The sequence below is a fragment of the Molothrus ater genome, chromosome 21 (genome assembly GCF_012460135.2).
Source record: "Molothrus ater isolate BHLD 08-10-18 breed brown headed cowbird chromosome 21, BPBGC_Mater_1.1, whole genome shotgun sequence".
In the NCBI taxonomy this organism is placed as follows: Eukaryota; Metazoa; Chordata; class Aves; order Passeriformes; family Icteridae; genus Molothrus; species Molothrus ater.
In genome coordinates, this window is record NC_050498.2 from 2,219,929 (window position 1) to 2,234,085 (window position 14,157).

The 14,157-nt window shown below is 46.2% G+C and overlaps 1 protein-coding gene across 6 annotated transcripts in view; it reads right to left on the minus strand.

The window, feature by feature from the left end:
* The window catches only part of AUTS2 (activator of transcription and developmental regulator AUTS2), a 795,423-nt gene extending 781,483 nt beyond the window's left edge, over window positions 1-13,940 (minus strand). For 3 of the 6 annotated variants that reach the window (XM_054516997.1, XM_054516998.1, XM_054516996.1), the window contains exon 1: window positions 13,411-13,939. In XM_054516997.1, the coding sequence (XP_054372972.1) occupies window positions 13,411-13,701 (291 nt within the window). In that variant the 5' untranslated portion in view covers window positions 13,702-13,939. Of the gene's footprint in view, window positions 1-13,410 lie in introns of all 6 variants that reach the window. The other 3 variants (XM_054516995.1, XM_054516994.1, XM_054516999.1) reach the window with 2 other exon arrangements.
* Between the last annotated feature and the right edge of the window lie 217 nt (window positions 13,941-14,157).

Here is a 14,157-nt window from a genome sequence, read left to right on the forward strand (position 1 = left end):
CCACCCCAGAAAAGCCACAGCTCAAACTGTGAAGACAGAAAAAGAGGTAAAAGCTGAACAGATTGCCCTGTGCTCCAAAATGTGTGGAGCTGTGCGGTGTAAAATGAACACAAAACAAATACACAAAATGTTCAGAGTAGCAGCCCAGCATGGAGGACTTACAAAAAAAAAAAAAAAACCACTTAAATTTTCAAAGCCAGTGTTGTGGGGTTTACATTCTGTCTATTTTTCCATGTTGCCATTGCAAGTGGCATTTCCTGATGAGATAATTTGTCAGTGTGGATGGTGAGCCCTGACCAACACGATGCAGGGTGAGGTGTGGCCATGGCCCTTAGACAGAGCTGCAGCTCATACCATGCATGAGACACCTCCTTCCCCAAGCATTTGAAAGGATCTTAGATATTTTCAATAAATAAACAAACCCTTCCCTAACCTGCAACATACACCAACACACTGCAGTGCAGCCTATCCTCATGAAAATGTGGTGACCCACACTCTAACACTGTAATCTAATCCTTGAACTAAAGACAGTTTAATGCCTTTACAAATCCATATGTTTTCTAATACCACCATTGCTGTCAGCAGACTACAGGAGCGCCTCTTTGAAGATGGAAGGAAAATGACAAAGCACATCATTGTGAAGGCAATTATATGCTGCAGTAACCATTTTACAATGGCCCATATGGGCTGTATTTCAACAACGCAATTTCCAAATCTGCCTTAGCAAACATATATCTCTGTCCCAATCCCAGGTAGATTTTGCAAAACAAAATAAGACTGCAGCCAGAACAAATCGAAAATATGGATAACAGATGTAAAAATATGCCAACAAGGACACCAGAGCAATTTTTTGTTAGAGTACCAAACAAAGAGAGCAGCCATAGCAGACCTCACGAGGCCATTCACAGCAAAGCTGCCCATTCAAGGGACTTAGAGACCTGGGTTTCTCAGAAATCTGATTTTACACTCGTGTGCTCTCCTATGCAGCTGCCCAATTCACTGCTGCAGCCACCAGCCCATCCACCTCCCCAGGGACCACAGGGCAGGGGAGCTGCACTCCCAGTTTAGAAGCTAAAATCAGACATGAACCAAGGCTGTGCTTGCTTACTCCAAATCCTCTCTGACATCCAGGACCAGGCCCTAAATAAAGGGAAACAAGGGGAAAAAAAAACCAACAAAAAACCCAAAAAACAAGAAGACCCACAGAACCTCTCTTGTCCTTGCCCTTGTGAGGGCAGTTTCAGAGGCCTGCTCTGTTCACCTTGCTGCCTGTGGTGGCTGGGGCCATGCCAGCAGCCCAGCATCACCTCCAGCAGCCCCAGGGCTGCTCTCTGCCTGCTTCCTTAGGAGGCACAGAGCAGTGAAACTGCAGCTCCAACCCAAAATCTCTGCCTCCTGTTGATGGAGAAGCAGGAGCCAGAGCTGAGGAGCAGCCTTCACAGGATAAAACTATGCAAAAGCTGTACTCTAGTGAAATGGGGGTTTAATTGTGTTCTTTCCAGCAGTCCTCTGCAGTGGTTCATTGCTTTTGAAGGCTCTGCAATGGGTGCCTGGTTTGGGATATCTCTGTGCCAGTGCCATAGTTTTTATGGGGCTCTGGGGCCACACTCAGGCCCTACAGGCAGGATCCAGGCTGCAGGACACCAGTTGGACAGTTTTGCATGTATTAGTAGCAGCAATAAAGACAGGAACAGACATGAACATACTTCTCCTTCTCCTAGAAGTGAAAATAGTAATAAAAAATTCTTAAGCTGCCTATAACAAAGACAGGAATGGTAAAGGTGAAAGCTTACAAGTTCATTGCTAATTCATTAACAACAAACTGCATCAAATATCTTACATTTCAATGCCAAGGGCAACAAGCAAAGGAACACATGCACAGCATGGAGCAAAAATCACCAACAGAAGGGAAACATGGAACTGGGTGTTCAGTAGCCAGGTCCTGGAAAGTGCATGATCCAGGTCTTATCATTGTCAGCTCCTCAAAATGATCTAGTGAATCTGGGCAAAAGCATTTCAAAGACTTTAATCCATGTGAAATATTACTTCCTGGAACCGGAAAGTCAATCCCTAGCAATGAAAACAAAAGCACACTCATAAATGCACCTTTCAACTCAGCCAATATAGTCATATTTAGGCTCATGCTCTCTCAAAAAATCCTTTACTCATTAATATAAAGTAAACTTGAAATGATTGCTATAATTGCAGCTAAAAAATTAATCATGTTTTGAGATAAATGCAGATAAAAGCATGTTTTACTAATTATCTTTTGAAGCATTGGCTCATGAAAGATTAAAGGTGGAAGAAAAGTTGTTGAAATATTGAAGACAAAAAAATCCTACCATTTGAAATCACTTTGAAGCCATGTACCTCGTATGAGTGATCCTTAATGTCCAGATGTACTAAAAAAGGAGTCTCTTTAATTCAGAAATCTAACAAAACATGCCAATTGGAGTTTTTATGCCATCAGCTCCCTGGAAATTGGTGCACTTAGCAGCCCCCACTCTGCACAATTCCAGACCATAATGGGATTTTCTTGTGGTTTATCCCCAGCTGGGACAAAAAACTTCAAGGTTAAATTCAAAACTGAGTTCCAGAATTTCAGGTTTCATTGAACTCTCCAGAGCTCCCATAGTATCAACCCACTTATAACTAGTTTTACATATCTAAGCAACCATCTGAGGAACCCACAAAAGATAGCACTTTTCCCACTCAGGGAGGAGGAGCTGGAGGCACAGACATCAGGGTTTAGCAGAAGACCCTCATCACCAGCCACAGGGCTACTCACAAGCCACATGAAGACTTGTTCCTGTCCCCAGGCACTGAGAGGAATGCAGGTTGTCTGGGGTGTGAATTCCCCAAAAGCAAGGCTGGCATTTCCATTCACAGCCCTGGAACTAACAAGGCAAATAATTCCCTTCCTGCTCCATACCACCAGCCTATTTGACATCAGCAGTTTGCAGCCTGAGCGTTAATTAGGAGAGCAGATCTATTGACCACAGGCTGAAATGGATGTCCACGACTCCACTGGAAATGTTTTAGGCTTCTGCAAATTGAAACAAGTTGAAAAATACTCTTAGGTAAAATTCCTAAGCAACTTTATAGCCATTTCAAAGACCTAGTAACGATTTCCATCAGATCTGAATTGGTGCAAAAGGATAAATTTTAGAAGTTTGCACCTGCAGCATGACAGAAGCAAAGCCTGTTGTTACAGGGCAGTTTTCAAAAAGCATTGAACTGTGCTCAAAAGCTACAGAGTGTCAATGTCAAGGACTCTTCATGCTCTGGAGCTTCAAGAGTCAGGGCAGATCTGAAATGGAGCAGCTGCCACCTCTTTGCTGAGGGAAGGGTCCCACTGTAAAGAACATTATTCCCCAGCTGCACAGCCCCCTGCCCTTCACTTCTCCTTGCTCCTTTCCCCTCACCCCGCAGCCTTTAACCCTCTGCCCATCACAAAGCATGGTGACACCAAATTCTTAAATTCTACCCTTGCTGCAAACCTGAGCAGGGCTAGGTAAATCATTGAATAGTTGGGTTTTTCATAACCACACATCCAAGGAAATTTGCCAATGTCTTTTTATTTGCATATCTGGCAGACTGCCCCAGACAACTAATACATAAGTGACAGCGTACAGGTGTATTAGTTTAGAGTTTGCCTTTAATCTAGAGGTGTCAATTTGCTTCTGTTTTAATTACATCCATCTTGATATGTTATTACAACCTCATGAAACTTCTTCATTATGTGAATGGCTATAAATACATACACATGACAAACAGTTGTTATAAATTTTCTGGTTCAGCAGTGGAGGCACAATATCTTAGCCCACACATCATGTTCATTTCAAATTGCAGTTCTCCCTCTCTTCTCTACCCCACTCCATTCCCTTCCTTCTCTTTTCTTTCATCCAATACCAAAATATTTCCCCCCCTACATTTAATGGATTCTCTAATATTTACTAGTAGCAGCATCCCAATACAAATACTCTCAGCTTAGGGAGTTGTTTCAGCCCAGTGTGTTCTGGGCTGCACCTCTGAGATGTCTGTTTGTCATTAGGCAAATATAAGGAGATTGCACTGAGGCCTTATAAACATGCAAAAATCCTCTTTTGTAGCTACATAATTCACAGAGTTTTTCAATACACATTCTGAGGTTGAAAATTTGGCTAATCCATCCACCAGATGTATCTTTATGATCCCAGAACTCATTAAAATTTACTTTTTTTCCCTCTTTTTTAAAAGTCCAGCAGACTCAGCTGTTGAGCTACATTAATTGCATTTTTATTATTTTTTTTTCCATAGTTAAAATGACTAATGCTAGCAGAGTCACTGCCTACAAGCACAATAGCCAGACAGTAAAAATTAGTAGGACTTCTAATCGTTCAGTAATATCCAAATCCCATAAAATTAAGAGAGGCAATTTGGTCCTCTCAAAACAGATGGTTTTGATTTTCAGTATTTATTTTGAATTTTCTTTAAGGGGAGAAAAGAGAGGAGAAAAGACACAAATTCACACCAAAAGATTCCATTCAAAGGTCAAAGTGCCCTTGACATGCATTAAACCCCACAACACCAACAGAGTCACAACATAAATCGTCCCCAACAGCAGCACTTCTTCCCTTGCCTTCTCACCACACAGACCCCTCGGAGGTCAAAACTCCTTTCAGTGCCTCAGCCCTCCAGCAGTGCCCTCTCTGATGGATGCCAGCCCATGCCAGCCATGCCCATCTATCTGGAGCAAGCTGGAGAGCGTGTGTTACCCGGCCCTTGCAACAGCAGCATCTCCCAGCTCCTTCCCCTGGGCAACAGATCCCAGGCTCTGGAGGACCCCTGGAAGGCACTGATGGGACCCTCTGGAGGCATGTGGTGCTAAACACCTGGATGTGCAGGAGACAAGAGGAAGGTGACAGAAATCATCAGGAGCCACGTGAAGACCAAAGCCACATTCCTGGCAACAAGTCAGGTTCTTTGGCCACCCCTCTACCATTCCCATCATCCATGTAAGCAAGGAGCCAGGTCCTTCAGCCACCTATCCTCTATTCCCACCTTCTGCAGCAGTAGATGTCTCATAAAGACAAAAAAATTAAACAGATTATCAGACTGAAAGGTCTTCAGTCACTTAGGACTTCCAGAGAGAAAATAAACAAAAATCAGTGCCAAGAGCAATTATCACCATGTTTGTAACTCATCTCAGTCTCAGAAATAGGAAATGGTGTGCAAACAACAAAACACAGGCTGTCAGGATCTGCCAGGAGGGAGAAGTTTCACCACACAGGTTTCGTACCTTGCTGTCCTGTACCCAAGAGCCACCCAAGTGTGGTCCTGGAAAAGTCAGTGGCAACAATTTCTGTCTCACTGGTTCCACTTCACAGGCAAAGGAATTAAAAAGCCTTTACTACACCAGGAAGGTGAGTTAGGAGCAGCTGTAGGATACTCTAGAGCAACCTGGGTCCCCAAGGATGGGTCTCCTGGGACATGGTAACCCATACCTGCAACAGGCAACAGTGGCTCTGGATTCCACTGACAAGCAAGCAGGTACCTGCACCAGGTATTATCAGTGTCACACACTCTCCTCTAAAACACTGCTCCTCTCACAGTCAGCCTGTGACAGAAAAAGGCTGCTCAAAACTTCCATTAATTTGGTCTGGATCTGACTACTTAATTTCATGGGAATTTTCATGTAAAAATGTGTACAACATTTTTAAAGTCTGATACAACTGTTAGCATTACTCCACAACACACAAATACCTCCTCAGAATTTCAGCCACCCAAATGTTAATCTCACCTAGAACCTCCTAGTGCCTACCTCTGTCTGCTTCTGGTGTTCACTGTCATCCTCCACCACCCACAAACCTGCTCCAGGTGGCTTCACACAAATGATGCTCAGTACAGGGCTTGTCCCAAAGACTGAAAGTGTTTGCCTCTTTTCATGAGCGCATCCAGCAAAGGACAAGTCCAAGCTTGTGTCTGGATGGGGAGGATAGGTTGACAGTAGTTTTATTCACAAACCATTAAGTCTCCTTTGGTACCAAATAAAAGTATGAAAAGAGACAATTTATAAGAGCACAAATTGTAGAGGAGAAGCAGCTTCCACTTTAGGAAGCTGGCAAACACATGTGAGACAGATTAAAGGGTGATCATTCCTGGAAAGAACACCGAGCTGAACTCCTGCATGGCTCTGAGTAACTGTTCCTGTGTGCAGCTGGTGCATTAATCATATCAGGAATATGTGCATCAGCCAGCATTACACAATCAGAAGTTCAGCCAGCCAGAACTTGGGACCATCAGGTATCAGCACACCTCTGCACATCTCCCATGCCTTTGTCTCAGGACATTGTAAAAACAGCAGGACTGAGATGCACACCAAATACCAAGTAAACCCACATGGAGCACCATGATCAAATTAAACCTCATGAGTAGAACCTTACAAACAGAATTGTGTGTGCAGGGCCAAGGGATAATCCACTTCTTTTGCTGACTTATTCCACCACTGCTGCACAGAGGATGACAGAACCAAAACTCTTGGCTGTAGTATTTACCAGACCGAGGACATAACCTTTTGGTTAAAACCTTCTCTCTCCACCACATGGGTGTGTGAACTTCAGCAGCAGTGTTGCCAAGATACAAGGAGAAAAATCTCAAGACATTAAGGTAACACACTATTTAAAGGCAAACAGCACAGCAGAGCTGAGCTGGGGATCTGACAAATTGCCACTGCACGTTCTGCTGGTACAGCAAAACAAATCCCTACCTGCATTAGCCATTCCTCATTACTTACAAAGTGGATTTTCATATCCATTCTACAACAAAGGAGTTTAGAGGACTATGATGTTCTGAAGTGGTCTTCACCATGGCTTGGCATTGAGTCAAAATGACAACAAACCGACTATACAAAAAAATGCACGCAGCTGGTAATTTGTGGCACATACAGAGCCAAACCCCAACAAGAACACAAGATACTGAACTGATAAATTATAAGGATGATGTACAAAAAGACAGAGAAATGTTGGAAGCAATTCTCTCTTGCAGAACCAAGGCAACAGTGCAGTTCAAGTGCAGGAAAACTGAGAGTTAAACATTTCCACATTTCAGCCTGCAACTTCCTAACTCCATTACCTTTTTATTAATTGCATTTGAGACTTCACTAAACTTGAGCTTGGGCTATTTTTAAAACCTATCTGACTCAACTTATTGTTGCTCAGAACAAAGATTAAACTTCTAATTTAGCTGCAGATAATTACAATGCTGCAGGTCAGACCCCCAGTGTAATGTGGTAGGGTGTCCCAGTCAAACTGATAGGTGTTTAGAAAAACCCCAAAAAACAAGAGTAGCAGGGCTGGGGGAAAGAGGGGATGATCTTCAGTGAGAGAGGAATCTTTCTGCCTTTCTCCCAGCTGAAGTTACCAGGATTAATGATTCCTTAAGTAGGGACAGATTTGGTTGAGTGTCTCCCCTTGGAACTGACAGCAGGGCTCTCACCAAGGAACATTTTTGTACACAGCAATGGATCTTTCCTGAAACTTCCACTTTTGGTAACAACATCCCCCTCTGGCTCTCTGTGTTCCCATACAGTCCCTGCTATTTCTGTATTGATCTCAGTGTTGTAAGTCAATCTTTCAATTACTCAGACCCTTGATGTCTTTCTGATGATTTTTCTTGCCTTTCCCTAATGATCATTTTCCTTCCAAGTTCCTGATCCTTTACCCTTATTTTATAAATCATAGAATCATATAACTGTTTAGGTTGGAAAAGGCCTCAAAGATCAGAGAGTCCAAGCATTAACTCAGCACAGCCAGCCCCACTGCTAACCATGTGTCCAAGTGCCACATCTACACTTCTTTTAACTCTCTCCAGGGATGGCGACTCCACCACTGCCCTGGACTTTACACTCCCTCAGTGCCAGCAAAAGCCCCAGGTATTTAATCAGAAAGGGCTTCCTTACTCCCCCAAATAGCAGGAAAAAAAAAAGCCAAGATAAGGGAGGATAAGGGTGTCTTTTGTCTTTTGATGTGAGGAGAATTTCTCGTTAGTGCTAATCTTAAAGAGCGGTGCTAGTGGAGATTAATTGAATCACATTCATCTAAAAGAACTTGTCCTTATAGTTTAAACTCTTCCTTCTTCAACTCAAGGCCATTGTGCCTCCTACTACCACCTATGGGAATGGCAAAAATCCCCACCTTCATTACATGGTTACCTTCAGGAGCTTAAAAGAATATTTATGCAACAATCTCAATCCTTGGTCATTATATGCCTGAAGAGACAGCTTCAGCTCTCCACCAGCTACTGAAATCAGCTGGAGTTAGGTGTGCCTTGCCTCCCAGAAAGGTACCAGGCTTTTCAAAATAATTTAAAAGTATCTTTAAAGTATTCAGGTACCCAAATGACAGCCACATCTGTTTCAAACCTCACCCTAGACATTCCTTTTGTGGAATATGCATCCTGCTGTTTTCAGTCCCACTTTCAGTCTGAGTTGCTGCTTTTTCAGGTCTGGTCACTGAGGTTTTCATCAAGATAGTCAGCTGCTCTGTCAAGGTTATCTCAAAATTTAATCTCAGGTCAGTTTACTGTTTCCTCTAAATACACAGTGAAAATAATAAATGCATCGCTTCGTATGATATCCCAGTGTCACACAAAACTTAATGCCTCTCCTCATCCCCAGATATCTTCATTCTTTTCTCTGCTGGTCTAAATCTGCAGACTTGCATGTGCAAACAGAGACTGGGACAAACACCTAAGCATCTAAGCAGTCAATAAACACAAGAAGGGCCACCAAGATTTGCTGACAGCACTAAACAAACATCTGATGTTATGATGCTGCTGTGGTAAGGCAGGAAGATCAAATTCCTTTTGAAATATGAAGGGATAGAGACAAGGCAGAACAAACCTGCTTGAAATCTCAAAGAATTTAAGCAAACAGGCTAATCAGGCCAGCTAGAAGATTGGTGAGAAGAGAATGATTTGGGGAGGAAAAGCACACAGCAAGCCAAGCCATTCTGGTGTCCAGCTCAAAGCTTCTGCTGTCACACAGCCAAGCTATTTCTATTTTCAGTGGGCCATGCCTAGAGATGGGTATCACACACCAGTTATTAAAGCAAATTCCTGCATTCAGATGCATACACAGAGCCACACTGTCAGTGCACACAGACACACAACTGAGACCACAGGACCTTCAAAACCCTCCTGCTACTTGCACATTTTGTTTCTGTAGTGTCTCTATTTTAAAGCCCAGATCAGCTGTTAAGCTTTACTCCATCTAGTCGCATGCTATCTCTGCAACTTTTAAAAGTGCTGCAGCTAACATCTGCCTAAACCACACAAACACCATGGAACAATTGCTTAAAAATTATTTACACTAGGTGGATGGAATCATCTGACACAGAATTTGAAGCTCATTAAACAGCTCCTTGACAAATATTTGTCAGCATTTCTCATTTGTAATTAATTATATTGGGCTTTACCTGACGATAATTTAGCACGGTCTCAAAACAGACTAATGCCTGTGTGCTGAACAGAATTTAGCTCAGCAAATGCACACTGAGAAATTGTGACAGTTTTATGAAACAAGAATCCCCATTTAAATGCGAGTCCCCCCCTTCCCACCCCACTTCTATCTGGGCTTTATAAATATCTGTGTCCCATTTCAGGCTTGTCAGATGAGCTGCCTGAGTTGAAGCTAAACAAACATCCGCAGAAAAAACTCATTACCTTACTCAGTGTTCAGAAAACCTGAAACCAACTGCTTACTCCATAGGGATGGTCAGAGCTGACTCAGGAAACATCAAGTACTTCCCAGGCTTTAAGCCATCTTAACATTCAGGTCAGATTTCCTTTCTCATCACAGCAAACCATCCTCACCACGGCACGTCAACAGCCATGTCACGTCAGTCTGCTGCCTGGACACCTTTGCACCAGGGGGTAGGAGGGAGACAAACATCTGCCTGAAATCTCACCCCACCAGAGAGCTCTGCAGAAGCCTCCTTGCCAGCACTGCCAGGGCACATCATGGAGAAAGTCACTCCAATGGATTGATTTATCACATTCTGAGAAATGACCTTTTCCTGTCAAGCTGGTGTCTAAAATGCCCACCTGGGTTTGGAGAACCTCATGCTATTATTGCTGGTAACAAACACACCAGCAGGGCAGCACAGGCTCCTGCAAGCTGGGAAAAGCCACAGGTCACACTGGGCACACTGTACAGGTACAGAGGGTCTGTGCCTTCCTGCTTTTCCAGGCTGGCCATTTGGGGAGCTCAGGGCAGCAGCGTGTGAGGGACTGCTCTGGAGTGAACCACAGGGCTCGCTGCTGTCAGTCCAGCAAGGCCACTCGCGGGACAATCTGGTGACCAATTGTAGGACCACATCTCAGCTGCTTTACTGCACATCAAGGGTTGCTTTCTGAAGGTCAAGGCTCCAAAATGCTCCCCAGTGTAGGGCACAGGCCCCTTTTGCACACAGCTACATTCAAGTCTTGCAAGGCCAGGCAAGGATCAGTCTGGCCACATCTGCAATGACACTGGAATTGCTCAGCTGTCACTCCAAGAAGGAAAAAATCCACAGTGAGATCCCACTGTCTTCATTTAACTCCCTCTTCGTGTGTATTCCCCACACAAACATTAGAGACATCAAGGTACAGGGTGCCATAAATGCAGAGGCAGATAACCAGGAGCAGATGGCCTCTATTTCAACACCAAACAATTTACACTTGAGAAGTATGACAAGGCTACTGACACCTGGACAGAAAAGCAGTTCCCAGAGTGGGAGCTGGTTAAAGTTTTGCTTCAAGGGATGGGAACTTTTATCAACATAACCATAACAGATTGGATGACTCCTCCTGAAGTTACAGTGGCATGGGATCTGTGTTCTTGCACAGCACCTGTGTCCTTTGCCATCCACAAGCTTCACACAACCTGGTATTTTGCACAGGTTGGGCTTTTTCAGTCACCCACCCAAACAAAAAGCAAAAGCATTTAGTCGAAGTCATTTAGTAAAGGGTAAAAAGTAAAAGCCAATTTAGTAAAAGGTGAAGTCAAGCTGTGTGGAAGTTCTTGCTCCTCTTTTTGCAACTTGATACATAAGAAGGTCCTGGGGTGACACCTCACACCCCTACAGCTGCAAGGTTGTCCCCAGAAGCAGAGGTCAGCCTTGTCCCTCCAGGGTGGCTGTCCCCTCCTGCATCCACCCGTGTCCCCTCTTCTGAACCATGGCTTAGATCCTCCAGTGGGTGAAATGTTCTGCACTTTCCTTCTCACAGTTTTTCACACCAAGCAGACAAAACACTGTCTCTGCACCCTTTCAGCTGTGCTAAGCCCAAGAAAAGGCTGAAGTTCAAGCCCAAGGCAGGGGCTCAGAAAGTCTCATCTACATTCTGGGCACGAGTGTCTTCTGGAACCTGGGGAAAATCTCCATGGCCTCCAATGAGCTGGGGGCAGGCCCACAGCATGACGTGTACTAACACCAGGACACCTCTCCACAGCACCCAAAGCTTCTTGACTCAACTCAAACACATTAACACCTAAACATCTCACCAAGGCTGAGGTATCTCACACCACCAGCCACTCACAACCTCCTCACCAACACCAGAGTCATAATAAAAACTTCAGGCTGCTGCATGCAACACACAGAGCAATTTCTGCCACACTGGGCTTGTGCCTTAAGACACCTTCATCTCCCTCTGATCTTCAGAAACAAGTTTCTCAACGTGCATACGGAGCTGCAGGAAAAAGCACCTAACAACGATTTTGTGACATTATTTCTTAACACAGCATGAAATCGTTAGGTCAAAACGTGCCACCTTATCACATGAACATTAAAAGTATGTCAAGTCTCAGTGTGCAAGCTATTGTTTTATCTGAATGTGATATTAGCTGGCAGAACTGGGTAATGTATCTGTGCTCCTTTTTAGTGATACAGGATTATGAGAGGATGCAAGTAGTAGCCATGCTTGGCTTGGCAAAGAGAGCACAGCAATTATTTTCAAGTAGAAAATAAACAAATAAGAAGTGAAACAGAATAAAGATATTTTCTAAAATGCCCTACCAAGTTCTAAACTTGCTCTTCACTTCCTCTCCAAAAAGGACTACAGCCAAATTCTCAAGTCTTTATTCCCATAAAAATGCTTAATGACACAAACTAGGGCTTTGTTTGAGGAAAAGCAGAATTTTGTCAGAAACAGAAGCATACAAATTTCTCTCCTGCCAATAAACACATATTCACACTTTTGGTCCCTCTGGTTTGAGCAGGGCACTTATAGATAGGCTCACCAGGTGAGAAATGGTGGATAAATTGAATCTGGACATTACCTCAGCATTTGTTCCTTTTTGCCTACACGAGTCTAACACCAACCATGTGGAGGTTTGTTGGAGTGAACAAATCCTCCCTTAATTACACCAGAGTAAGTTCTGTTGGAGGCATAGTGTGGATGGATACAGGTGTAACCAAGGACAAAATCTGGCTACAAAACAAGAAACAAAATAACACAAACAAAATCCTGAAAATCCACTAAGTATTCCTGGCTAAATATTTAAACATCTTAAAAGCTACACAGATTTTTTTTTTTTTGTTAAACAATCAGCTTCACCTCCACATTTATTTTGACAGTTCATCATCGTTTCAGTTGTGCCTCCAGTGCACGTAAACCCAAATAAATCTGCTTTTCACCACAGCAAACTTCTCCCGATCAGAACTTGCAAACAACAAAGCCCTTCAAGCACACAGGCTGGAGCTCCCCTTCCATGGCAGCATCACCGCCACTGCCCAGGCTGGGCTGACAGCGGTTCCACGCTCGCGAGTGGCTGAGCGGAGGGAGCACGGAGAGGCGAGGCCGGGCCGGGCGCAGGGAAGCGACGCCCGGGAAGCCCCGCGGGGCTTCGCCTCCCTCCGCCCGGCCCGGCCTGGGCTCTCCCAGCCCCTCGGTTCGCGCTGGGGGATGACTCGAGCCGCCCAGCGCGGGGCCCACTCGTGACACGCCGGCAGGGAGCGCGGCAGGCCGGGCGCCCCCCGCCCGCAGCGGCACCGCCACTGCCCCGAGAAACACGCGCGGCCCCGCGGACACGAGTGGGCGGCCCCGCCGGGCCACGGCGGCGCGAGAAAAGTTTGATCCGTGGGAGGGGAAGGGAAGCGCCGCCGGGGGACCGCGCACAACTCCCCGCTGCCCGCGCGGGGGGATGGCCCCGGCCCCGCCGCCCGCCGGGAGCGGCGCGCCGGGCTGCAGGTGTCGGCGGCAGGAGGGAGAAGGGAGGGCAGCGGGGCACCCCGGGGACGGGGAGGGGGCGGCGGGACCGCCCCCGCGGGCACCCCCGGCGGGCCGGCCCGGGGACCGGGGTCAGGGGCGGGGGGGTGTCCGGGGGGCGCCGCGGGGGCTCCCCCGCCGCTGCCCCCACACAATGAGGCGCACACAAAGCGCCGCCGCTCCTACCTCCAGCGCCTCGAAAGTGACGAAGCTGGACATCGCGAAACCGTCGATAATGTCCTCTTCGGCCGAGGAGGACTCCCGCCGCTTCCTCCGGGGGGGCCGCGGCCGGGACGGCGGCGGGGGCCCATTGTCTTCCTTCTCCGAGCCCGAGGAGGAGAGCGCGGCGGCCCCGGGGCCGGCGGCCCCGCCGGCGGCACAGCCGCGCCGCCCGCCTTTGGCTCGCCGCTCCCGGTCGCGCTGGGACCGCGATCGCCGCTTCTTCCGAAGCCCGTTGCATCGCGCCGGGCCATCCATGTCTCTCGCCGGCTCTCCCTCTCGCTCTCGTCCCCCCCCGCCCCACCGCAGCCACAAATCCGGCTCCCCCGGCGGAATAACGGGGGAGGGAGGGAGGGAGAGAGGGAAGGAGAAAGGGAGGGAGGGGAGGACAGCAAGGGGGTGGGGGGGATGAAAGAATCCGAGTGCGGTTCCACCACCACCAGCAGCAAGCACCAAATGTAAGAGATTCCTATAAGCGAGCCAAGGAAAGTAATGGCTGATCTCAGGTCGCCTTTGTAAAAAAAAAAAAAAAAAAAAAAAAAAAAAAAAAAAAAAAAAGCCACGGAGAGAAAGGGGAAAAAAAAGCCTCACCAAGCAGGCAATAAATCAGAATAGCGGAATGCTTTGATCAAGGGGCTGGGAGGGCGAGGATCTTCGAAAGAGAGGAAAAAAGGTTGAGAAGAAGGGGGGAAAAAATAAAGAAAGGAGACCCGC